Source organism: Octodon degus, unplaced genomic scaffold (assembly GCF_000260255.1).
Source record: "Octodon degus isolate 3935 unplaced genomic scaffold, OctDeg1.0 scaffold00003, whole genome shotgun sequence".
Taxonomy (NCBI): Eukaryota; Metazoa; Chordata; class Mammalia; order Rodentia; family Octodontidae; genus Octodon; species Octodon degus.
In genome coordinates, this window is record NW_004524579.1 from 27026258 (window position 1) to 27053469 (window position 27212).

Here is a 27212-nt window from a genome sequence, read left to right on the forward strand (position 1 = left end):
ACCTCTACAAACTGTGAGCTGAAATAAACCTCCTCCTTTAACTTTGGATGCTGGGCATTTTGTCTCAGTAATAAGACAAGTAACTAAGACACAACCCAATTTTAGAAATAAGTGAAGGATTTGAATATACATTTCTCTAAAAAAGACATGAATGGCCAATAAGCATGTGAAAAGATACCATCATTAACCATCAGGGAAATACAAGTCAAAAATCACAATGAGATACCATTTCATACTCATTATGATGGCTATAAAAATAAAGTCAGATAACAAATACTGTACTAACAAAAAATATGTAGAAATGGGAATCTTTCCCAGGTGGTGGCACATGCTTATAATTCCAAGTGTTCCAGAGGCTGAGACAGGAGGTTTCAGAGTTTAAAGCCAGCCTGAGCAACATGAGATTTCTTCAAAAACAATAAGAAAAGAAACCATTATATAATGCTAGCAAGAATGTAAAATGACATGGCTGCTGTGGAAATTGGTATGGCAGGTCCTCAAAATGGTAGAGTGACTCAACAATTACACTTTCAGGTATATCCTGGAGAGAAATAAAAACATATATCCACACAAAAACAACTATACACATGTTGATAGCAGCATTATGCAGGCTTGCCAAAAACTAGAAACATCCTAAATATCCATTAACTCAGGAATAGATAAAATGATATATTCATATAAAACCCCCAATATTCAGCAAAGTAAAGGACACACTGACACATGCTATAACATGGAGGAGCTTTGAAAACAATCCCATGTGAAAGGAACCATACATGGAAGATCATATAACTGCATATAAATGAAATATCTAGAATAAGAAAGTCAACCAAAATATAAAGGGTAGTGTTTTCCAGGACCTATGTGGAGTGGGAAGGAGGAATGATTGCCAAAATTCCTTTTCAGTCAAAATATTATGAAATTAGATAGTAGTGATGGCTGTACAAGTGAATGTAATGACAATCACTGAATTATCTAAGAAGAATGAATTTTATATTATGTGGATTATAGCTCAATAATAAGTGTGATGGAAAAAGATGATGCTTGCGAGCAGATTTCATCTGGGTTTGTTATTCTTGTTTCAGCCTCAGGAAGGAATTCCTAGAGAAAAGACCACGTGATGCTCACTATACGCCTCGCACCACTACCAATACCTCACATACCCTCCCCCATCACCTCCCATATCCTAGTTCTCCCAGGGAACACAGGCTCAGCCACAGAAGTGGTCCCAGCTCTGGAGCTTGCTAAGCTTTGCTGCAGGAAGAAGGAAACAATTCCTCTGCACTGGCTCTAAGCTGGAGCTCAGATACAAAGAGGACTATTGAGGAAAACCCCATCAGTCCTAGCAGGGCCTGCACATGAGCAAGCGGCTCCAGAGGGGCCAATGTGTGCCTCTGGAGTAATGGCTTTCAGGCAGGCTGCCTCTGAAGATTACTTGGAAACCTTGTCAAAACGTTCAGGGCTCTGTCTCAGATTCCGACTTCGAGGCCTGAGGAAAGGCCCTGGCTTCTGAAATTGGTTTAAGTATTTAGCCTCCTAACTGTGAGGTGCAGCCCTGTGTGTGTACACTAGGTCAAACCCCAGTACAGAAAAGAGTACAGATACAGTAAAATGGAAAAATATGGAACTTAAGGATTAAACAACAAAGAGGAGAGAAAGGAGAAAAGATAGGAAAAAGGTAAGGGAAAAACATGCAAGCATATATACAAGATGGCTGAGGTGATTGCACTAAGAATTTCCATCAGTCTTTTGAAAATAGCAGCTAGTGTGTAGAATTTTCACCTTGACTAACTCTGTGAGCAGATATCTGTGAGCTAAACAACTAAAGTGAGGACAGCAACATGGAATACAAAAACCATACCTGAATACCTGACATATTGGTCTTCTAAATGTGTACCATTCCTAATGTCATATCATTTACTTTTTAAAATAATTTTTTAAATGGTCCTTTATTTATATCCCCCCTTTTTGTTTTGTTTTGTCAGAGATGGGTGTTCCCTTGTTAGAGAAGCTGTATTTAGATAAGTCTTTAAAGGACTTTTTCATACTTGATGCCAGACCAAAGATTGTAGGTACCTGAATTCAGGAAAACAACCCAATATAGTCCAATAGTCCATAACAGTACTGGGTTATCAGCACAACTGGCAATTATCTCAAGTTGTTGATGTGAGCCTTTTACAGCTCAGCATATTAATACAGCTTTACTTTTATGCCTCATGGTTATACTTTTCTGCTGGATGGTTAAGACCAAGTTAAAACAAGACCTATATAACTCTAAATGTAACTTTTGCTATCTGATAAGGTCAGTCAATTCCCCTCAGGATTTACCCTGGAACCATGTACAGCACCTTGTGGGTCTCAGGTCAGTGTCAGCCATCTGGATGAGTCATGGCCATTGCTTGACCATTTTGCTCTCTGTGAAAGCCTGAGAGAATTTTTCTCTCTAGGTGACTCTCCTTAGGCACACTATACTTCGACAACCACTTTCCTCTGTGGACCCATAATCTCCTTTATCAGAAAATTTGGGACACTACTGAGTTACAGGATGTGTGTGTGTAAAAATATATATGTGTATATACAAGAAAGTTAGGATAGATATACAGCTACTTTCTCTTAGTTCAATGAGAGGAAAGGTTTGTATTGTTTAGACAAGATATGATGTCTCCATCTTATCCTCTGAATAACTACTAGGAAGACAATAATATGTAATGTATTATAACTGTCACACTAATCGTCTTGAAACTGTTGCATTGTTACTTTATCTTTTTTCTCATTAAAATGAAAAAAAAGCAACCACTGTGAATTAGCTATCCCTGTTTTGAAAATCTGTAACATAGGTATTGTTGTATATTACCCTGTTTCTGTCATTTCTTCTATTTGTTTTTGCTTCTGTTTTCACTCTCTGAATTAAAATAAAATAAAAAAGGTAATAAAAGAAAAAAGAGACAAGAATAAAAGTTTAAGATTTCTTGAAAGCAAGCGGTAACATTCAATCATATGTCCAATCTTACATAACTGTATCTGTTAATCTGAGCAACAGATTTGAGGATAAAAATAGATAATATATCAACAATTATTAGTCAGCTATTCTTATCTTAAAAATCTAACATATGTATTGTTGATGCTACCGTTTGTCTTTGTTTCTGATTTTTGTTCTTGCTTTTGTTTTTACTCTTCAGAAAATTATAATAAAAAATTAATAATAAAAAAGAGTACAGAGATCAGGCAGAACAGTAGGGACTTGAAGCTTTAAGAGACAGAGATAAAGAATCACATCACTCTAAAATAAGTTTTGCACTATTTTCTTTCTGAAAGATATTTAATAGCAACAGAAATAATTGTATGTCTGTTTTAGGTTCACGCATGATTTGGGAGGAAGGTAAATCAGGAAGATACTAAGGATTTCATCCAATTCTACAATCTCAGGCTATTTATTCCACATGGGAGTGGGAACATGGAAGTAGAGATGCTGGAAATCTCAGGAAGCCTTGGTTGTTATGAAGATGATGAGCTAAAGTGAAGGAGGACTGGAGTTTATGCAGTTTTGCTTTGATTCATTTTTTTTTCATACAAATCCTACATTCAAGGAGTCCTCCACCACACTTGGGTTTGGTTAAGTAGTATTTGCCCCAGTTCCTCCCGTCTCTGAAAGCCAGAGGACCAGGTGGCAGCACCAGCACGAGAGCCTGGAACTGTGTGGCTAAAGTTCTGTTCCTGATAGTGCATTCCTCCCTGTGCTCTATGCATAGTACAGTGAACACATTTCTTAGCCACTACATGGCATTTCAAACAGAACAATACATTTTCATCTAAAGCCACATTCCCAAGAAAGTTGTAATTCTTAGGAAGGATAAAAATAATCAGGTACTTTAAAGCTTGAGGAGCAGTAGTCTCCTCTGGCTTGGTAGACTTTAGGGATATTGGATGCATCTCAAATTTGGAAGAAAGGTAAGGATTCTTCTTCCAAGTTATCAGTAGAGCTAATGCAGGAAGTGCACCTGAAATGCTTGGGTCCTAGAGAAGAACCCCGTGAAAGATTCATCACCTGCCGCTGGGATCCTGGGCAACATATGCAATTTCCTTCATCACTTTCCTTCTTTTGGTCACTCACACAGCAGAAATGTAGAAAGATATATAAATTGAGATCCCCTAACACAGAAGCCCATTGGAATGTCTTCAGGACACAGCTGTCCAAGTTATGCAGTTACTTGGTAAGCTAATAAAAGGGAAGTCTCTTTTTTTTTTTAGCAACTGAGGTGGTGAATTCTTCTTGTAGATGGCTCCCAATCTGCCTGCATTCCACTCAAGTCCCTCTGCTCCTGAGGAAGTTTCCCAAAACTTCAGGTCCTCAAATAGGCTCAACTCTACATACGGAGGCTATCTGTTATGAACTTCTTCCATAGCTAGCACCTTGCAGGCAGCTAACATTCATAAAACTCCACCTAACTTATACCCAGATATAGTGGACAAATGCCAATCTCCAGGAATAAGTGGTTGAGTAGCATTGTTTAGCTTTCATCAGTGAGGTCACCCCACATGGTTATCATGGAAAATTAAGCCATGGGCTCAGACAAAAGAGTGCAGGTGTGAGAACTTAGTCCCTCACCACTCATCTTCTAAATTAATACCAGTGCAAGTACTGTGGGGCTTGGTAGTGGCAAGAGGCTGGGGCTTTAGGATTTAGACGAACTAGTGTAAATGGTTCAGTGTCACTGTAATACTAACAAAAGTGCCGCACAACTGTGGTGCTAATTTCCAAGATCTAATGGCAGTTCAGGGAGGGAATCCACTCTTGGGCCCTTTGGAAAAAATGAGCTAATGCAGTGTGTTTGTCATTCTCCTCTTGTTGCTGGGACAAAAATACCTGATACCCAAAATTAAGGAAGGAAAGGTTTATTTAGCTCACAGTTCATGGAGGTTTCAGTCCATACTTGGCTGGCCCCAAGGCAGAGCAGCACAGGGCAGAGGGCAGCAGTGCATGGTGGTGGAAAACAGCAAGAGAGCAAGAGCAGAAAGGGAGGAGCTGAGGCTGCAGCCGCTGGCTAGCCTCTCTCCCTTCCTTGTATTGCATTCAGGCTGTCCTCTGCCCCAGGGTGGGAGCAGCACTCACACCACAATTCCAGCACTGGATCATGACTTAATCACAACCTCTAGAAACTGCCCCAACAACTTCATGAAGCTTTGGGCGGACCACTTTACATAAACCATAGCAGGCAGCAAATGTAAGGAAGACACAAAAAGAGTGTACTGGATCTAGGCCCACATACTGGTATCACAGCTTTAGACAACATGTTCTGTGATACCAGAAGAGTATCTTTCTTTCCTTCATTACAGTTTCCATAATACTGCAGCAGCATAAACAAAAGGCACAAATGCATTTGTAATCACCCACTAAAAAGAAGTCTAAAACAATTAGGAAGGCAGAAAGAAAAGACGCCCTGTAAGAGACCAGCAGGTTGTGGGCATCCTAATCCTGTTGGCAAGGATGACTGCAGCCAGGTGGAATCCACAGTAGGAGAAGCCGCCTTCCACATGGGCCTAAAGACTTGGCAGGCATGAGTTCTCTTAGCTGCCAAAAAAAGTCTGCTTGGATGAGGGAAAAGCATATCTGGGGTCCAAGCGTGGTGCATCTGGGAGACCGAGCAGTGGGCCCAGGGCACTGAGAGGGCAGAGAAGCCCTCTTTAAGTCGCAGTCCTTCATGGAACAGTGTGCTACTCTGCACAGCTGGTGGCATTTTCCCGCTGCCTCCCCACCCATCCAAGTCCTCTTGATTCCCTAAGGCCCAGCTCCAGCTTCATCTTATCTAAGAAGTCTCCACTCCTCCCACACTTGCACTATAAACTTACATCTGGTTGAGTTTTTCTTTAACAACTTGAGGATTTTGTCACTTCTGTGTTTCTTGTGGGCATGGGGCAGCTAGAGCTGGAGGCTCCATACAGGAGACATGGAGGAGAGAAGTAAAGGAGGAGAGAAGGACCCCAGAAAGGCAAAATACTGTTTGCATTTCACATGAAGTTCATGTGCAGTCTTAAAAGTAAATCTCCTATCTCTAAAGCAGATTGTTTTTTACAGTGGTAACAAGCTTCGTAGGAATGTGGGTGACATACACTACAGTTCTGACTTCACACAGTGAGGCTTTGAGGAAGCTCAGCTGGCGAGTTAGAGGTGGCAGATGTGTATAGACACCTGCTATGGAGGGTTTACGGTTAGCCAGGTCAGACTCGTGGGCTTCTAAGCCTCTTCTTGATGCACGAGGAAACACTCTTGGCATGACGCATCCTCCAAGTCACTTGTCCTACCATTAATTCCATCTGTTAGAAAGTCCTTGGTGAAACAGTGGCTCCTTTATTTTTTTTGTGGAACCAGGGATTGAACTCAGGCCCTTGTGCTTGCCAGGGAAGTGCTTATTTCACTAAGCCATCTCCTGGCCCCATTGGCTCCTTTTATACTGAGACGGACCCCAAGGTTTTGCCTGGCAGAGATGACCTCACTGTCACATGCTTTCTTTGGCTTAATATGGTATGATCTATGTATGCTTTCTGTATGGCTTAATATGGTATGATCTATGTATCTTCCACTTTACAAAGCCACCATTACACACAAAGTGGTGAGCACTTGGAGTTTCTCTGCTTACCTCCAGGCCTCTGCAGCATATGGCATAGGCATAGTTGTAGAAACTGGCATTCCAAGCCCACTTTTTCACAATGGCCCTAGAGAATTTAGCATGATGTGTGTGAGCATACCAGAGTGTGCCCTGCCACTAAATTATACCATTAGCCCCTTTATACAACTTTTAAACTGACCCTTTCAGCGGCTTAAGACTTTCAGGATCCTCTTTCAAGGTAGCCACACAAGCTGATTTCACTAAACCAAAGCTAGAAATTTCTGGTATAGATATATTCTTCCCAGGTACTTACACTCACAAGGAGGCATTTTCTTGCTTATATCTGGATTACCATAAGTATAAGTGCTTAGTACTATACCGAGGACTTTATCCCATTCCTTGCAATACTTATGAAGTAAGAGTGATTATTTTAAAGATAAGGAAACCCAGACTTAAACATGTTTATTAACTTGCCCAAGGTCACCCTCTCTTGAAGTGTGGCAGCCAACATCTGAACTCAGGCCTAGCTACAAAGGCCAGGGTTCAACACACTCTGGCTATTTCAGTTCTTGCCCAGCATGCAGTTCTAGAATTTGGACTCTAAAACATCAGAAAGAATGAGGAGCAGTCAGTGCTACATTAGGTCTCAGGTCTAGGCCTAGCATAGGGGAGCGGGCAGTCTTTCAGGACCATACCCGGCCCCTTCTTCCTCTGATAACCCTGTTTGGAGGACAGCACTTCAAAGGTGCTGAAGAGAGCATGAGATATTCAGTAAGGATGATGTAGCCCGGGCAGAGGAATGCAGGCTGTAGATCTGACTCAGCCACAAGCAGCTCACACTTTCTCTGGGTCTCATTATGGGACCATACCTGAGATGACAACCCACCTTACCTAACCTAACACTGAGAAATATTCATGCCATAATACTCTTTCTGCCACAAACTACCCTCTTACAATTTCCAACCTAAGTTATTTCAATAAAAAACAACACATTTGGTCACAACCCATTTCATTGATCTCACAACCCACTGATGAGTTTCAGCACACAATTCTTAGAAACAGCGGATTAACAATGGTGGTACTAATGAAGCCTTTGGTAGGTGACGCCTGTCTTGAGAGTCCCACAGACATGACAGAGAAGCACCAAGAGTGGAGCAGTTTGAACTCACACCCGAGCCCCTCAGTCTGGGCCTAGGCCCTCTCCCCATAATCAAACATAGAGATGCTGGGTATGGCAGGGCAGTCTGAGAAAAATAATGCTAAGCCTTACCTAAGCAGCAGAAACTAGCCCCGATTTGCAATGAGGGTGGCTAGCTATCAGTGTTTAAGCAGAAAGGCAAAAAGTGAGGCTTCTCCTAAAGAAGGAAAGATATGGTTGATTTTTTTTTGAACTGGAGATTGAACTCAGGGCCCTTGTGCTTGCCAGGGAAGTGCTTATTCCATGGAGCCATCTCCCTGGCCCCTATATGGTTGAAAATTAAAGAATTAATAGCCCTAGACCTGGCTCCAGTGCTCATCCTGCTGGGTTCTGAAAAGATGCAAGAATGTTGCAGATCAGTGGTAGTTCTTACACTCTTCAGGTCAAATGCAAATTCCTAATTCCATCAACAACTTCCCTCCAGCCCTAACATTTGGGGATTGTTGACAGTTAAGTGGGTTATGGGTAATTAACTACTGCATAAATGGCCCTTCCACTGCAGGGGACCGTGATAGGTGGAGCAGAGGCCTGACATCTCCCCTTCCGGCTTCTCCCCGACACATAAGGGACTTCTGAGGACACATGCTCCTTGTGGGCATCATCACAAGTCTGGGCTGCTGCACTGCTCAGTCCAGTCCCAGCTAACAGCAGAAGGTTTATGTGACATTGGTATATAGTGTGGTGTGAGCTAGTGGGATTGTCACTCGTGGCCCACCCGTATTTCAGGCAAACATCCACAGGAAATCCATGCTCCCGGCACGGCTTCCTCAGACCTGGAGTGCTTCAGTGGCTTATCCACAATGCAATCAAAGCATGACATTACATTTTCCCCCATAGGGATTCTAGTTAGAAGATAAACGGACCCAACCAGTGATGAATGGGCAGGAGAAAGGTGAATAGACATGCAAGGGAATATTACTCAGCCTGAAAAAGAAAATTCTGCCACATGCTATCAATACAAATGAACCTTGAACACATTATACTAAGTGCAACAAGGAGATCACAGAGCAAAAGTGTTACGTGATTCAATTTTTTTAAAGGAGTTGATTGTTTAATATTGCTGAAGTAGCCATTCCAGCTGAGCAGCAAAGAGTGATTCAAATGTCCATATACAACAACAGAGTCCCTGAACAAAGAACCTTCTAGTTCTTCAATCTGCACAGAAGTCAGACACGTCCAGCAGAAATATTCCAGCAAACATCTCTACTGCTTCAGGATGGAAATGTTCACCAACTATCAGACACATGATTCGATTTATCTGAGGTAACTTAAGTTGTCAAAATCAGAGATGAAGTAGAAAGGTGGCTGCTGAGGGCTGGGGTAGGCAATGGGAGGGGCCACAGTTGACACAATTTATTCCTCAAGGATGTGTAGAGGTTTGGCCCCCAGGGTAGTGGTGTTAGGAGGTCCTTAGTTCAATTGGGACACCACTCTCAGAAGGTGCTGTGAGACCCCAGGGCCTCTGTGGCTTCCTGTCTTATATTACTTATCCCTTCCACACAGTCTTGGACTTTCAGCCACTCCAACCATGAAGTAAACCCCTTTTCTTTATAGTTACCTTGTTTGAGGTATTTTGTTATGTGACAAACAGGGACTAAAAGGCAGTTTTTATTACATGTTTTGCAAGATGTAAAGAGTTCTGGAAATGGATGGTAGTGATGGTTATGCAATAGTGTAACTATAATCTAAATGTTGAAGAATGTTTAGGGTGGTAGACATTATGTTATTGTATTTTACCCCTCCCACTGAGGGTAGAGGGAAACCCTTTTGCTCCTGTATCTTCTTCACCTAGACCAGCGACAGTGTGAAATTTGAAAAGTTGCCCCAAAGGATGTTACTTTTGATTTCTGTATTTTTCAGGTCAAACTGAAGTTCTTCTTCCCATCAGCATCTGGTCTGGGCCCTCGGAGTGGGAACTGTTCTGAGGATCTGTTTTGGGTTAACAGCATGAGGACTCCCTGGAGCCCCACACTCTGCTCTCTAGCAGCCCTGAAGGGTGTGGCCGGCAGCTCGTTACCTGGATGGGTAGCCCGCTGCACTGATGCGAATCGTCTCCAACACTCCGCAGGCTCTGAGTTGCTGCACGGCTCTCTTTGGGTCAAAGCTGCCAAATAGTAAGACAAGTGATAAGCGCCACACTGACACATAATGAACACAGCAGGACACAAGGCAGGCACACCTTTCCCCACAGCATGTATGTGTGGTTGTATACAAAGTTGGGATAAAGCACAGATTGGCAGGTGAATGAACCATTTTAGCATCTTCGGTTCTATGCACGAGGCACCTGTATACATTCTTAAAACACATCTGGGTGACCCTTCTTTGCTTAAATACTGCCCACCCTCCCCGACTCATTCCTGCTTCCTATCAAGAAGCTGTCCTGTTCCCATCCACATGGGCATGTGTCCCAGTCCAGTGTTCAGAGTTCATGCTATATGCTATAGGATATTTAGTACCACAAGCATTATTTAGCTTGAGTCCAAGCTGGGTAGTGAGATCCTGTACCAAATACATTTAGAAAAGGGTAAATTTCAGTCCAGGCAGATCCGAGTTTGACGCATGGCATGGCCACTAGCAGCAGCACATACAATCTGAGGCAGGATTAGCCTCTTTTGGGGTTCAGAATGTGATGGGATATTTCAAGTATATTCAAGCAACAGAACCCATTTTCTAAGGTTTGTATGAAACTTAAATGTAATAGTCCATGGGAGCAAGCAGAACACTCCTGGCTCAAGACTGGGGCCCGCGGGTTAGCTAGGATCAGGACAGATACTCACTGGGAAGCATACAGTTGCTGGAGACTGAGGTTGGAGCATGGCTGAGTTTGAGGTCAGTCTAGGCTGGGCTCCATAGGGAGTTGAAGGCCAACCTGAACTACATAGTGAGACCCTGACTTAAAAAAAATCATATAGTACTTTGTTTTCCCATCGTTAGAGACAGAGGCCCATTTTAAATCATTGCTATGCCTTAGGATGCCAAGCCTAGTGCCCCAAATGAATATTCATTCACACATAGACAGGGAACGTGATGCTATAGAATAACTCAGACCTTATGTGGGTTTCCTAAGGGAGACAGTGCTTGGAGAGGAGAGGTATATCAATGTACACTACCAGGCAGACTGTAGGACACATGGTGAAAGTACTACAGAACACCAGATTGGCTGAGAGATCAAAGAGTCTTAACTGACAAAGAATGAAGGTGACCTAGAATTAATTGCTATTTATAATTTGCTAAAATCCATCTTTCCACTCTACTAGCAGAGGGGAGGGGTGAAGCTCCCATTCCTTCTGATTGTCTGCAGCCCAATGCAGCTGAAGTATATGCTTCTTTTATTCCTCCTCTTCTGTAAATGGAAAGGCAGGAGGAAAAACAGCTCCTAGTTCACAGTCACAGACCATGGTGGCTGTGGCCAGATCTAGGACCAGGTCCTGGGGAGCCAGCTTGCCCTGCTAAGATAAAAAGAGATAGGGGCAAAAAGCTCTAGGCCCTGCAACCAACCGCCCAGCAGGCAGCCTCTTGCCACACCACCACTCTCCACAATCACTCAGGTGTTCTCTTCCCAGTAGCCAGGCCCATCCAGATACTACTGGAGCCCTGAAGATGGGTGACCTGGGGGTCTGCCACCCGCTGACTCACCTGTGTCCGAGGGTCTCCCTGTCTGTCCTCTCATCTCTCTGTAACCATCCCAATGCATAGCCCATACCACACTCTAATGCTGGGTATCACATGGGCCCAGGACGCTGAGGTCCATTAGGTGCACAGTGTACACGCACTCAGCAGATGCTGCCTTGGGCTTGCTTGGTCCAGCAGGTACTTCCCAGGTGACGACAGTACACAGTCCCACTTCACCTTCAGCACACTGCATCCTGTTTGAGCTATGGATTTCAAGTCCCAGAAAAGACCACAGTCTCCTCTAGGCCTGCCCTAACTTTCATTCCTTACTCCTCCCCTCGGCCTGCCCAAGTCTTGTGTCCCCAACACCGGCTCCCCCATATATCATCTTTCTCATTAGTCCTCAATGATGCCAGCCTCAGGTCACCCACAACACGGAGAGTGCAGAGCACAGCTAGATGCTGAGTTTTACACCACCCCAATAAGAGTGCTTGAGTGAGGATCTTTTTTCATCAGAATCAAAGCTCTTCCCAGGCCAAGGTCTTGTAGGATCACACAATACTCATCCCTTTTTCAGTCTTCTACAGGACATAGCACAAGTTCTGGGAGCAGAGGAGGGCCTTGATCAGTAGCGTAAGGCTCTCCTTTGGACATAAAGACTCTTGGTGAGCACGCAGAGCACTTGGGGTGCAGGCTTTACTGTGTACTCTCTGCTTTCACATCCAAGGCAGGCAGTTACACCTCAAGTGCAGTGGGGACATACCTCAGCTTGGGAAAGATGCTCCATGGACCGTGGAGCTCCCTACTTGGGACTCCACACCTCACCACAGCAGCCATCTGACCACTGGTGCCTCTTTTTGCCTGACATATGTACGGGAGCTCACCCAAGTCTCACACATGGTAGGGGTGGCAGCATCTGTGACACTCCTGGTGCCACAGAAAGGTCCTTATGCCCTCTAGGACCACCCATCATTTTAGTGGACAATAAACAGATGTGCCTTAATAACCACTTTCTTCCTTAAAAGAACTATTCCTCTTTCTAGCTGCCCCACCTCTCCTTTCTCTTAGCTCCCCCCTATGTCACACTTTGTGGACACTGTGCATCCCAGCTGTCAACTGGGTCCTGGTCTGATGGTCAGGCAACAGTTTGCTGGATGTCTCTACAATCATACAACACAGAAAAGTATGTTGGGAATGGTGTGTATGTGTGTGTGTGTGTGTGTGTGTGTGTAAGATATCAATCTTCTAGGAGCTGCACACACCATGCCTAGAGCCCAGCAAGTAAGCTCATCATTGCTTCAGAAGCTCAGCTGAATCACTTGGTTCCTCACAGCTGCTCTTCCCTCCCAAGCTGGCAACATCATTCCCTACACTCTGGGCTGAGGGAGGGAGCAGAGGGTCAGCCCCGGCTCTGCTGCTCTCAGCTCCATCCCTCTGCAGAAGACAGGCTCTCTCCACAGCACATCTTCCACATCCACTCAGTGGGTGCTGGGGACATCTGCTTGTCTAGAACTTACAAGTTATGCTGTAATGATCAAGGGATCCAAAAAAGGACTTCTCAGAGAAAAGCAAACAGGACACACAGACCACGTTGCCACTCTTTCCCTGTTCACATACCCTCGGGGAGCTGTAAAGACAGCCAGCCTTCTGTACTCTAGTCTTATACCCTCAGGAGTTCAGGAACCTCCCTGTCAAGCACATCTCCCTACCGCGCGCCTGCAGTCATCATGGGTTGATGAAGAATGGAAAACCAGGCCTTCTGCTATTAAATTCTGGAGGAATCTGGTGAGGACAATTAACATCTAACTCAGGCCATAAAAGATATGTGGAGTCAAAACTGCAGGTTTCCACTTTCCCCTCCCAGTAGGAGGGGCAGGACAGCACCTGGAGTTTGGATGTGGAGTGAAAACACCATGGTATCAGCTTCACCTCTGCAGTCAGACGTTTGTCAGTCAGTCCTGTTCTTCAGGCCTAGCAGAATCTTAGAAGTACCTTGACACCAGTGGGCTGACCTTCGAGAAACCTGGCTAGGTCCTCTTCTAAGTGAGTTTAGATTATAACATTTACCCTAGGCCACCTCTTTCCTGGGTGAGGAAAGACCCTTTACTGTGTTTGGTTTTTGTCTATTCTAGTAGTGCTTTCACAGGGCTGCTGATGGTCCTTTCCGGGGACACTGTCAGCTATTTGTGATGGGCCCTCCTAATGCCATTTTACCTGTCCTATCCCAGTTCCTTAATGAAATATGAGAGAAGTTTCTTAAATAAAAGTAGAGACGGGCCAGCCAAATAGCTCAGCAGATTAACGCACCTGCAAGCAGGCGTAGGGGCCAGGGGTTCAATCCCCGGCCCTGCAGTGCCAGCCCAGTGCCCAGAGTGCGCTGAGATGGCCATTGAGACTGGGTATGGTGGTGTGCGCCTGTAATCCCAGCTCTTGGGAGGCTGTAAACAGGCAGATCGTTACAAGTTCAATCTAATAGTGAGACCCTGAACACCCTGTGAACCCTTCCCTAAAATATAATAATAATAATAAAAAAAAAGGAAGTAGGGAGAAAAGTAAGAGATGCTAGCAAAGCATTCAGTATAGGACAGTGGTTCTCAAGGGGGCAATTTTATTCTCCAGGGAACATAGTCAAAGTCTAAAAACATTTTTAATTGTCACAATGGTGGGAATGGTAGCTGGTGCATGGCGGCCAGTGATGCTTCTAAATATCCTACAATGCACGAGATAGTCCCTTATGACAATAATCATGATCTGAAATGTCAATAGTATTAACACCAAGAAATTTATAAGAAATGGGAAGAACGATACATTAATTTCCTTCTAGCATAATGTCAATAACAATAATTCTAATCATATGAACGCTCACACTTCTTACAAGTAGTTCCCATTGATTACCTCCTTCGGTTTTTTTCTCTCAGGATATAAAGTCACAATTAACAGACAAAGCAAAGAGACAAAGGCAACACATACTCAGTAGTAAGCCTGAGCAAGAATTCAGGTTTTCTGATTTGCTTCATTATTATTTTGTATTCTTCCCATTCCCTGTATTTGTTGAAAATTTTTGGTCCTGGAGGAAAAGGAGGGTCTTAGAAAAAACAGTATTAAGATCAGAAAGCCTTTCTAGTTCACGTCTCAAGTGAGAGGGAAGTCCAGAGTATGTGGCACCTAGAAGATACCAGACTTTGGGCCAGGGATATAGCTCAGTGGCATAAGCGCACTGCCTGGCAAGCACAAGGTCCTGAGTTCAATCCCCAGTACCACCCCTCCCCCCAAAAAAATCTCACAAAGAGACCAAAAAAAGAAAGATACCAGGCTTTGGTCCACAACCAGCCCAGGGTCACAGCTGGCTGGGGCAGAGCAGGCACTGAGCACCATCCTTTCTGACCCAGGCCCTTCACACTGCTCTGCCTTTATATAGCATGTGTCTTACACACACACACACACACACACACACACACACACACACCACACACACACACACACACACACTGCTCTTCCCTCAGCTTCTTTTCCAGCAGCCAGCCAGTAATCAGGCACCACATTGCTGGGGTGGGGCTCCTAGGTGCATGTCAGAATGAGGAAGGAGAGAGCAAGTGAGCAGTCAGCACACTTCAGAGAAGACTGACTGGCTACTGGCTCCCCAGCCCTCTTCCACCTCGAGGCCGGAGGTGGGAGGCGGGGCTTTATTAAAGGACAGCAACTGCAGAAGGCAATTCAAATGTTGTCTGCAAGTCAGAGTTGTCAAAATGATTGATTTTATAGTAATAAATATCCATGGTTTCCTTTTTGGTCTTAGCATAAAGAATGGTGGGAATAGGGTGCTGAAGAAAAATGAAAGACACATATCCCCTGGTCAGAGGAGGCCCAGAGTCGGCGGCTGAGGAGCTGCTGAGGTGCATGATAGGCTGCTTTAATGACCTGGGGTGCACTGCAGGCAGGAACCAAGGAGGTGAGGCTGTTACACTCAATTGCATTGACTCCTTGATTCCACATGAGTGTGAACAGGGGAAGGGAGGGGCGAATCGAGGGCAGCTGGATTTGACCAGTGGTTGCTGCATATAGGTGCTGAAACATCACACTGAACCCCATTAATGTCTATAATTGTACATGTTCATAAAAACTTTCAAGGAAAAAGAAATGAAGAGGATTTGGAATGAGGGGAAAAAAAGAGAAAAGTTAAATTTTCATGGAGATTCCATGGGACTTTAACAATGACCAGACAATGGGGTAAAGGTGGCAGAGCAAGGGGCCTGCTGCCCAACATGGCAGCCACTCGTCACCTGAGGGAAGGAGACACTGAAGTGAAACCCTCAGCTCCTCAACTGCACTAGCCATATTTCAGGCCCCGAGGGCCACACATGACTGGCTGCCATTGCACTGGGTGATGCCGAGTACGGAACAGTTCCATCATCCTGGAAGATCCTGCTGGACAGAGCTGGCCTTGAGTGACTCAGGTTTCTCGTCTGGGACATCAGGTGTGGGGGGTGAATGTGATGGCAGGAGGGTTGCACATTCATTAAAGCAATACAAAAACAAGAGTGGCTATTTTGGGAGGAGAAGACCAAGAGTGTGGTCTCAATCACGTTGAACGTGGGGTGGCCCTGGAAGCTACAGCAGCAGGCAGAAGTTCTGGTCTGGAATTGGGCAGAAACCAAAGGTGGAAAAGATAATTAAGAACCACTCTACTCTTAACACATATTTGCATGAAGTCAGCCAAATGAGCATGGACAGAAGTGCAAAGAACAGTTTCAAGGTCGAGGTGATGCATGAGGAGAAGAGTGGATAACCCGGAAGTGCAGGGGCAGAAGCCATGCAAGAGGCAGGACTGCCTTTGTGTCCTAACGCTCCATGTGCCATATGAGGGTGGCTTCCTTAGTGCCAGAAATGCCCTTTCTGGCCATTCCTGCCATCTTCAAGTGTCTGAATTTAACATTCTGTGGGAGAGACACAGCCTTCCACATTTAGTGACACACTTCTACACAATCCTCCTCTTTGGTTGAGGGATGGGTGCACATTCAATACCACCCCAAGCCCCAGGTAATGGAAGAACACTATCTTCTCCCTCTTGAATCCTGGAGAGTGGCAGGTGCAGTCCAGTGACATCTGCTCGCCTGTGTTCACACCTAAGCCCATCTGACCAGTCCCTGTGCTGAAGCTGCAGACCCCACAAGCGTGGGCCCATGCCATTTCCCCTGAACTCTGAGGAGGGATGTGGGTCTCAGGCTTGCCCATGCCTAGCAGGTACTTACTAAAAGGGCAGCTTGTCATCGTTGGGCTTGATGCAGCGGACATAGTGTGGTGTTGTGGCATTTAAAGTCTCCATCAGGCGATTCAGTGAGTTGCGGAACTGGGGAGGTAAAAGCCAGCATTTAGTTATTTTTAATGTTTTGTTTAATGTCAGATAAAGAAAAACTCACACTGGTGGTGACAGTAGTAACTGTTCCTGCTATTACTATTTCCAAAAGAACAGGGGAAGAAACTCGGAGACCTGTGGTCAGATTCCAGCTGACATTGTTATCTTATTGGGATGAAAAATCAAGTCCTTCCCTCAGAGGGGCCCTACTCAAACTAAGTGAGCAGAGACCAGCCCTTAATGCGCTTGATTCCCATAGGGATCAAGTGAGCTGAAAAGGCGAATGAGGCCGGGCATGGTGGCACATGCCTGTAGTCCCAGGTCTCAGGAGGCTGAGACAGAGGATTGCTGTGAGTTTGAGGCCAGCCTGGGCTGCAAACAGTGAGAGATAAGAGGCAGTTGCCAGCTGCACACTAGGGTCTTGCAGCCTTGACATCATGGGTGGAGCACTGTAGGAATAACTCCATGAATCTGATGTCCAGAATTGGCAAATCCACAGAAATAAAAGTGGTGGTAGCCAAAGGCTCCTCTCTGGAGATGCACTGGGTAGAATGCCAACAGAGGCCTGAGAAGAAGGGAGAATCTGTTTGGTGGTCTCTTGATCACTGGGCTTATTCAGCTCTCCTCTCTACCCCACAGATGTGACCTCTGCCATCCTACAAGCTAATCACTGTGGCTGTGCCTCAGTGACACGTGCATTGAGTGGGGCTGTCCCCATATCCCCTCCCTTTTCTTCTGTTAGTCCTCGCTAGTAGAGCTTTTGGAGTTTCCTCTTCCAAAGACAAAAAGCTTGGTTGAGGTGGCCAAGGCCATTGGCACCAAGCCACCATGTCCTCCCTGCCCTTGCAGCCACATCTACAGAGAGGTGAGCCCTGCCACACACGCTAGGGCCAAGGCTTCTGGCCATGGGCCTGGGGCTCACCTGGTGGCCCACAGTTTTCTTGTGGTCTTTGTTGGAGATCTTCATGGGGGGCTTGGCAGAGCGAATGTTTATCTTCGAAGATGATCCCTTCCCAGCTGGGGTGGTAGCAGGAGTGGCATCCTTGTCATCATGAAACAAATCAGCCACTAATGGGAACTGGAAACAACCACAGGAAGAATAATGAAAATGAAATCTCTTGCACTTGAAGTTGTTTAAATTCTTCCCAAATTGCTTTGCTAAGGTACACCCACAGAAAAGGAAGTATGTCCACAGAAAACCTTGCACACCCTTTAGGGCAGCATTATTCATAAGAGCAATACTTCATAATAGAGTATTTCTATTCATTAGAAATACTCAAATGGCCATCCTCTGCTGTGTGGATAAGTGTGATAAATATCCATACAATGGAACATGAGTCAACATTCTAAAGGAATGTCTTCATGCTATAGCATGGATGAACTATGAAAACATTACACTAAGTGAATGAAACCAGACACAAAAGAACGCATCATTCCATACACCGCACATGAAACATCCAGGGAACAGAAAGAGATTTAATGATTGACAGGGCTGGTGGAGCAGGAAAAGGGAATGACTCTAACGGACACAGGGCTCTTTCTTAGAGTAATGAAAACATTGTGGAACTTACAATAGTGATGGTCTCACAGTTTGGTGAACATACTGGATTGTACCCTTCAAAGAGTGAGTTTTGCTGGGTATGATAGCATGTCCCTATAATCCCAGCACTCTGGGAGGCTGAGGCAGGAGGATCCCAAGTTCAAGCCCAGCCTGGGCAACTTAGTGAAAACCTATCTCAAGTTTTTTTTAAAAGGCGGGGCTACAGCTCAGTGTGAAGGCCTTGAGTTGAACCCCCAGAAGCCCTCTCTTCCCTACCTATAAAGACAGGCTTTGTGGTACATGAACAGTAGTTCAATTTTTTAAAAGGTTGGAAAAAAGTTTTTCTGGACAATCTTATTTAACCTTCATTTATGAAGGTGGGCAAAACTTCATTTCCATTTTTTTGTGGGAGGAGGTAGAGATACCCTCTTGCAGGACCTACGCTTATCTTTTTACGTATTTAGTACAGGGTCTACAGGGTCTAACTACATAGATCGGACTCATAGTGATCCTCCTGTTTTCAGCGTCCGAAGTGCTGGGATTACAGGTGCGTGCCAACACTCCCAGTCTCAATTGCCACTTCAGTGCGCCCCAGGAGATAGGGCTGGCACAGCATGCTGGGGCTCACACTCCGGCCCTTGCATCCTGCCTAAGCAGGTGCTTTAGGCTGCTGAGCTATCTGGCTGGCCCTGTGGACCTATGCTGAAGTGCTATTTTTTTCACACTCTTTGGCTTTTGTACCTGTGAGATTTCCCTGGGCCAGGGTATCACAGTGTTATGTGGGGTTGGTATAAGGCCTCAGTTAAGTGGTTTCTCTGGGACAGTATCTCTGCAGCAAGGCACAGATGGATGCCTTGGATGAAGAACTGCTGGCTCAGAGAGCCTGGCCACGAGGACCCTCAGCCTGAAAGCCAGTTCTGCCACAGACCCTGGGGAAGTCAGTGCTGAGCCAGCACAGATTACTGTGAGGCCTCTAGCAAGAACCTGCCAGTGCCAGAGGGAAAGAGCAATGCAGGTCCCCTTTGCAACCTCGTTACTTCCATCCTTAACAGACCAGAGGCTGCTGCTAGGGTCTCAGACTCCAGGCTCTGCTCCTTCTACCCTGTGCATACTTCTTGCATTTTACTTGTTTATATTTTGAGGCAGGGTCTCACTACACAGTTCAGGCTGCCCTTGAACTCACTAGGTAACCTAGGCTGGCCTTGACCTCATGGCAATCCTCTAGCCTCAGCCTCCTGAGTGCTGGGATTACAGGTGTATGTACTATACCCAGCTCGCACCAATTTCTTTTATTATTATCTTTTTAAAAAGTAGAAAAATAGATAAGACATTAGAAACAATACACAAGTTCAAAAAAACCCCACGATGATAGGTTTTCAACAGTGGGGGTTATATTGCACATTGCTGTCTTTAGTGTAGCTGCTCAGATTATCAGAGATAAACTTGTAAAATTAGACAAAGTAAAAAATCTTAAACATTAACTGCTACCTTCAAAAAAACCAATAGAAATTAGTAGGACAATCATCTTAGCTGTCACTTGCGTGCACCCACTTCTTTTAAACCGCACGTAAGTGCTTGGTTCCCTCCTCTTCTGTTATGATGTCTGCATGCTGCAGTCCAGCATTCAAGGGCTCCACAATCCAGCCCCACTCATCCCCCCTCGAAAACCTGCAAAGCAGTCAGGCTGACCCCCAAGCTGGCCCGTGCAGCACAGAGCTTGTCATTTCCACCTTTGTGCACTGTGCTGCTCTTACTTGGACCACTCTCTCGCTCCTCCTGTTTGTCCTGAGGTCCCTTCTCCAGGACCAGTCATGTGTTCCCTGTGGCCCTTTCCAGAGCACTGCAGCCATTCCAGCACCCAGGAGGCACCTGAGGTCTGTGTTCAACCAGAGCCTGTCACCTCTCCCACCAGGGAAGCTGAGGGCTGAGGATTGAATGAGATAACCCACATGAGCAGAGAAGTGTTCCCATCATGTAAGCACCCTAACATTATCTACTTTAATTACTTTATTAGGCTATGCATGAAAAACTAATCTGACCTGCAGATGCTTAATAAAATCATATTTTTGATCTGAAAAGAAAACAGCAGCATAGAATTTTAGATCTGGAACAACTCCCTGTAAAGACAAACTCTCACTCTCTTGTCGCAGGTGAGGGATGAGAGCCTGGGGAAAGGGGGACTACAAAACTTCTGCTTCAAGTTCCAAGTGTAGTGGCAGATAGGACCTACTCCAGGGCTGCTAGTTCAAGACTGAGCCCAGGCTAGAACCCTGGATACCTCAAGCAGAGCTTGTTTCAATACTCAAAGGTAGCTTTGTCACTTATAGTGGCAGTATCGAGGAAGTGGAAATCCAAGAGCGTTTAGGATACAGTATTTGTCTTTGATGTGCTTGCAATCATGATCAAGTACCTAAAAAGGCATTTTATGAAATAATCCTCCAGCTGATGTTGTGCGCTGAAATTCAGAGCAGATTTAGACTGAGAGGAGCTAAGTACTCAAGGCAGATCACCACACCTTCACACAAGCCTATCGGTCCTAGAGGGCAGTGATGACCAGCTTCTCTGATTAGTTCTGTTTTGAACTCCTTAGAATCTTCTATAATTTGAGTTCCAGTTTAATGGAGGATTCACTGGATACTGCAGACCTGTATAAATAGGCTGTCATGCTAATAGCTCAGAATAACTTGGAAAATAAAAGGATCGTAAAACAGACAGGTCCAAAACTCACAAATAATCCAGTGGCATCTTCTATCAATATTTCAGATCAGATCTATTCAGATCTGTACATGCAAAGGCTCTCAGAAGCCTACAGATATCAGGCAATGCAGAGAGGCCTCTCACCCCACAGCCTACAGTATGCCCTGGCTCTTCCCACTCCTCTCCTTCCCCTCCTGTGCCATGTGACAGTCACACAAGCTGATGATGTCTCAGTATGAACTTGTTAGTGTCCACACCAAGAAGCAAGATTGTGCTCTTGGCACACGAGAGCTACTCTTGGAACCTAGATGGCAGACCCTGGTGACTTAGCTCCTTTGAAGGCAAGTTCTGCAGCCTTGTTAGGTAATTACGCTCGAGTCTCATGGCAAAATGAGTTGGGGCATAAATCAGGTCATGGTCATCTCATTCCCTTAAGGGTTCCTGAAACTTGACATTACCAAGGACAGGCATAGAACCACTGGCCACAGTTAGAAGCATGACAATTCAAAAGTCAGAAAACACAGATCCTTGCTCAGTGGACACCTCTCCATCTGATGACTTCTGGCATTCCTTGAATAATAGGTAACATATAAATTCCATAAAATAAAGTTAATTTTCACCAAGTGCTAAGCCTAGTTTTAATGCAAGAGCACTCTGCAATCAGAGAGAACTAGCTTGAGTATGCCAACTCACACATACAAGGTTATGATGGTTAATGCTCAACAGCAGTATCTGGTATGGGTTAAAATTGTAGACTTTTTTTTCCCCTACATTAAGTATTTAAAACTAAAATAAAAAATACAAAAAAATAATAGTTCTTCCAGCATGGCTCTTAAGTATTAGAGGTTTACATTTTTTAGTTCAATTTTAAAGTCAGGAGTAATTACACACAAATCAGCATTTTGTTTCACATAGCGTAGCTGCTAGTCAGATGGGTTCCAAGGCAATGAAACACCTGTGTGCGTAGCTGTGCGATTGCATATGCTCAACGTTTTAGTTCTTCCTCTGTGCTCTCCATTTCTCATGGAAAGACCAACCATCAGAGGTGCTTGATTTCCATTTTTAAAAATCAATCTATCAGTCTGTCTGTCTGTTACAGGGTTTCACTACACAGTTCAGACTCATAGTGATCCTCCTTTCTCAGCCTCCCCAGCACTGGATTATAGCATGTGCCACCGTGCCTGGTTTTGGGGTCAGCATGGCATGCCTGGGATTTCAGAGGTGGAACGGGCATGCAGTACCAGGGATTGAACTCAGATCCTTGCACTAGCCAGGCAGAAGCTTAGACCGCCTGAGCCATCTTCCCAGCCCTTGATTTCCATTTTATAGCACAGTAGTCTACATGAAAATAAAGGTTGTAGTTCTTGGACTAACTGATTGGGGTTGGACATATAGCTCAGTGCTAGAGTGCTTGCTTAGCATGTGAGATCATTGGTTCAGTCCCCAGCACCATAATAAGTAAACCAACACAAGCACTGCTCGATAGTTCGAGGACTATCTGGTGGGGAGCTTGAGGCAACTCTCACTGCTGGCTACTTTGTGGCTGCAGCAGGATGGTGACAGTATAATCAGCACTAGAGATTGCTACCACATTTCTCAGAAAAAGTACCCACCCTGGATTCCTGCATCAGGCTTGGAAAACCCACATCCAACAGCCAAAAGAGTTTCAACAAAGGAGATCAAGAGGCCTGAGAGCATGCTAAAGACACTGCAGTCAGGCAGGATACTGTAGTCTCACGTCCTGTGGAAAGTGGCTTGGAGGGTCACAGTGATGTCTCCAAAGTTTAGCTGCCAATAGGTGACAATTCTGTTCCTCCTCATGACATCTTTTCAATGGATCCTCTCCCTCTTCTTTACATGCATGGCATTTCAAAGTCATAAATACTATCTCCTTAGACAGGAAGGGAACTAGTACACTGTCAGAGAAATACAGACAACTCATATGCAGCATTTTTAACATCGGTGGCTAAATTTTGTATGCCACATATGTCCTTTTACTAGCTTCTTAATTATATGTGCTATCACAGAAGAGAAAGGACATATTAAGTCAAAAAAAGATTGACCATTAGTTCATTCGTAGTTTCATCACTACTTGTCAAATATATACCATGTTGTGTTAGGGCTGGTAATACAAAAACAAATAAAACCACAGCTTCTCACATACTATGGAAAGTGAACACTAATCAATTATCTCCACAATTAAAAGTATGACAAGATTATGCACTAAAGAAAATGAATAACATAGTGTCAGGGGTGTGGAAATTAGGAAGATTCTCTTTGGAAGAGCTGAGGTAGTGGGATACCAGAGGGGCAAGAAAGCATGTTATGGGGTGGAAATAACTGCACACGTGGAGCTCAGCGCTGACATAAAGCCAGTGCTCTGCAGTGCACAGAATGGAAGGGAAGAAAACTGACCAGCCCATGAAGGCCTGAATTAAGGAATTTGGTTATTAATCCTATGAATCATATGAAACTATTAGGGCTATAAAAACTAACGGGCACTAACATTTGAGTATTTAGAATGTGTCAGACATCTAAGAACTCATTCAATCTTTGGCAATATTCCTGTGGAGTAATACCACAGAACTTCATTTTACTGAAGTTTGGCACTAACAAGAGGCAAAGCCAGGATTTCAGCCCAGACAGGTTGGCTCCAGAGCCCAAGCACAACTTGCCACTGAGAATAGCAATGACCAGTGATCATTTGGGGAACATCAGTTTCAGCACAGTCAAGAAACTGAAAAGCCCACTGCATAGATGCCCTGTTCAACAAACTCAGGGAGTCCAGAGAGGCTGGCAAAACCTGTAACCTAGTAGATACCTTAGAAGTAACATGGTAGGAGGAGCAGCACTGGGCTGGGCTCAGGGATCTGAAACTTACAGAGACTGCAATATAGCTTTGTGGTCTCTGGCAAGCTTTTTCACTGTTCTCGATTCTAGTTTGTCCACGTGTAAAAATAAGGGAACTGAACTGAATGCTTCCTCCAAATCATTCCTTTCCTGGACTCCCAGATTTTCATGTACTTCGAGCGAGTCTCCATGTCCACCGTTTCTTTCTCCAAGTGTACAGCTGTGTAGTTGTATCCTTTCCTGCCTCAACTGTTTCCATGTTCAGCTGTTCTCTTCTCTCTTAATGTACTGTTGGCTACTTAACAAGGTGGCCAAAGACAGGGTACCTTCTCCATTGACCCACGTGACCAGAAGTCCTCGGGCCTCCTCTCCACACTGCTGAAATGGATCCTGGTTTCATTCACGAATCGGTCTTCTTCCAAGGCTTCTAACCCAAGCCACTCCTTCTTGGAGGCCTTTCTACAGTGTAGGGGCTTTATCTCCTCCAGTTCCTTCCTGTCTTCCTGACTGCTCGCCAGCACCTTCTACTGCTCCATCTTTTTTTTTTTTTTTTTGCAGAACCGGGGATTGAACTCAGATCCTTGAGTTTGCCAGTTAAGCGCTTATCTTACTGAGCCATCTCCCTGGTCCCTACTGTTCCATCTTGTTGCTTTGCCCTTCACACTACTGTTTGCAAGATCTGCTTATTTCTCTCCTGTACCAATTCCCAGCACAACCTGCATGTGCTTGCACTAGCCCTCTGGATCTGCCTCTCCAGTCTCTTTTTCCATCACTGTGATTGCATTTCCAGCTATCTGCTCAACATCTTCCTCCTTGTGGAACTCTGGCAACTTCAAATTTGAGATAGTGAAAAACTGCCCTCACACACTGCCTTCAGAAATTAGGGATCTTGCCCTCACCTACCTCCTATCTCATTCAAGTATCAGGTTCTGTCTATAGTTAAGTGTCCATATTCTTTCCTGCACAAATCAGGAATGCTACAGGAATTCTTGTTCAGGATCACCAGCATTTTCTCCTGGACCACTAGTTATGCCTTCACATCCAGAGATATCGTACCATTAGCCAGTGTTTCTTTGAATGCAAACTTTATCCAGTAGCTTCTTGTTTAAACTCATTGGCCTACAGTCTGTGTCAGAAAGCCACCATAGGGCTGGTGAGATGGCTCAGTGGTCTAAAGCACCTACTTAGAACAAGCTTAGGAAAGCACAGGGACCGTGGTTCAATCCCCCAGCACCACATGCCAGCCAGCCCCGGCCCCTGGTGGGCTGAGTTGGCCACACACACACACACACACACACACACACATAAATAAATAAATAAAATAAAATAAAAAGAAAGCCACCATTGTATACATAAACTAGAATATGGGGACAACAGGGAAAAAAGGGCCTAGAGATGAAGAGAAGACAGCCAGCCCAGGGGCCTCTCAAGAGTGGTATCATGGGGCTGGTGAGATAGCTCAGTGGACTAAGTACCTGCTTTTGCAAGTACAGGGACCAGGGTTCGATCCCTGGTCCTGCATGCCATGCTGGCCCTGCCCCTGGGGTGCATTGAGCCAGTGAACTAACTAGTCCCGGTGTAGTGGCACATGCCTGTAATCCCAGTGCTGGGGAGGCTAAAAAACACCAGGATCACTATGAGTCCAAGCTGCATAGTGAGACCCTGTATCAAATACATACAAAAAAAGAAAGAATAAAAAACAATGATATCACAGCACCTAGGCACATATCAGAAAGGGAAGACTGGTATGAGAAGCTTCCACAGGGAAATAATGGGAGCCTCGGGGAAGGTTTTATTTATTTTTTATGTGTTTGGTACAGGGCCTCACTATGCAGCTCGGACTGGTAGGGATCGAACCCTGGCCCCGAGCTTGCCTAAGCAGGTGCTGTAGTCAGCTGAGCTATCTCACCAGCCCAAAGCTCACATTTTAAAGGTATCTTTCTTGCTCGGTCTGCATTACTAAAGTGCAATTCCAGCTGACTAAATCATTTTAATCCCCATACACTTTCCAAGATGTTTGTGGTATGAGTAGAAATTATCAGTCTTCATAGTGATAAAGTTTGAAGCACCTGATTTATATAGTAGATGTCATTAACAGTAACACTGTAAGAAAGATTTATTAAATGCTAAGGTCCAAAATGTGTCCCAAATCACACAAGGATTTCTGAAATCAGATCATTAATACATATTTGAAATATTCAGCACCTCTCTGTAGCTCCCATCAGAGAAGGAATCTATATTTCTTGAATATATTACTGAAGGGATTTGTAACTTAAGAACAGAAATGGAAAACCGTTCAAGGCAGACTTTTACCGAAGCTGGCACTGTGCTACACTTTGGTTATAAACACCCAAAGGTGTGGCTTGAAGAATTTGTATTTTCTACTAAAAGCTAAGTTTTAATTAGGGATATCTGCTATTAAGATGGCATTTGGAAGAAATAAGATGAGTTCTCAGCCACATTAACTCTAGAAAAGAGGCACAGACTTCATATTCAATTTAGGATTCATTTTTATAGACTCAGTGACCATACAGAGCTCTAGGTTGACCTGAGACTGGAAACCCAGGGTACCCTGTGCAATCCTGGGTGACAGGCAACAGCAAAGACATAGGCAGAAGCCATCAATGATTGCTACCGCCCACCCAGTTACCTGAGGGCTGGGGTCAGAAGGACCCCCAGGTGTGGCCCAACTATAAAGAAGCTTAACATTACAATGAAAAATAGTTATTTGATGCAGGATTCATACAAAAACTCACACAGCTGGGTGAGGAGAAGAAAGTTTTCTTCAAACTACTAACTCTGGTGATGCTTTGAGAGCTACTGAGAAGCTTGTTTCTAAGGTGGCTGACCAGGAACAAAGTCCTTCACTTCACTGGCAGGCTTGGGAAATGGTGTCTGCATAGGCTTTTCTAAAAATCACTTCCTTCTAATTCAAAAAGTAACAGTAACATAGTCAGACAAACCACGCATTTCTAACTGTGTTTGTTGCTTATTTGAAATGTGTCCATAGGTACTGGCTTTTGGTATTGCCTGGTATTGAAGTTTATATATAGATTTTAAAAACCTGAGCTGAATCTATTTGAAAAGGGATAAGAGAAGTATGAAAACACTTTCTAAAGACCATTTGACAGTTTAAGGATATATCAATTATAGCTGTCCGCTTAGCGTTTACCTTGGAAATCACACCTATTAATTTGTGCTTGTAAGAATATAAAAGGATTTCTTTTACAATAAACATGTGAAACTAAAATAACACACAGTTGGGGCTGGTGAGATGGCTCAGTGGTCTAAAGCACCTACTTAGAACAAGCTTAGCAAAGCACAGGGACCGCGGTTCAATCCCCCAGCACCACATGCCAG

At 44.5% G+C, this 27212-nt stretch overlaps 1 protein-coding gene across 1 annotated transcript in view; it reads right to left on the minus strand.

Moving 5' to 3' along the window:
* The window catches only part of Myo5b (myosin VB), a 426429-nt gene that overhangs the window by 101646 nt on the left and 297571 nt on the right, over positions 1-27212 (minus strand). Inside the window, exons 14-16 of the mRNA XM_023713700.1 lie at positions 17688-17843; positions 16662-16759; positions 9818-9904 (exon numbers count right to left, since the gene is read on the minus strand). Coding sequence (XP_023569468.1) covers positions 9818-9904; positions 16662-16759; positions 17688-17843 — 341 coding nt within the window. The remainder of the gene's footprint in view (positions 1-9817; positions 9905-16661; positions 16760-17687; positions 17844-27212) is intronic.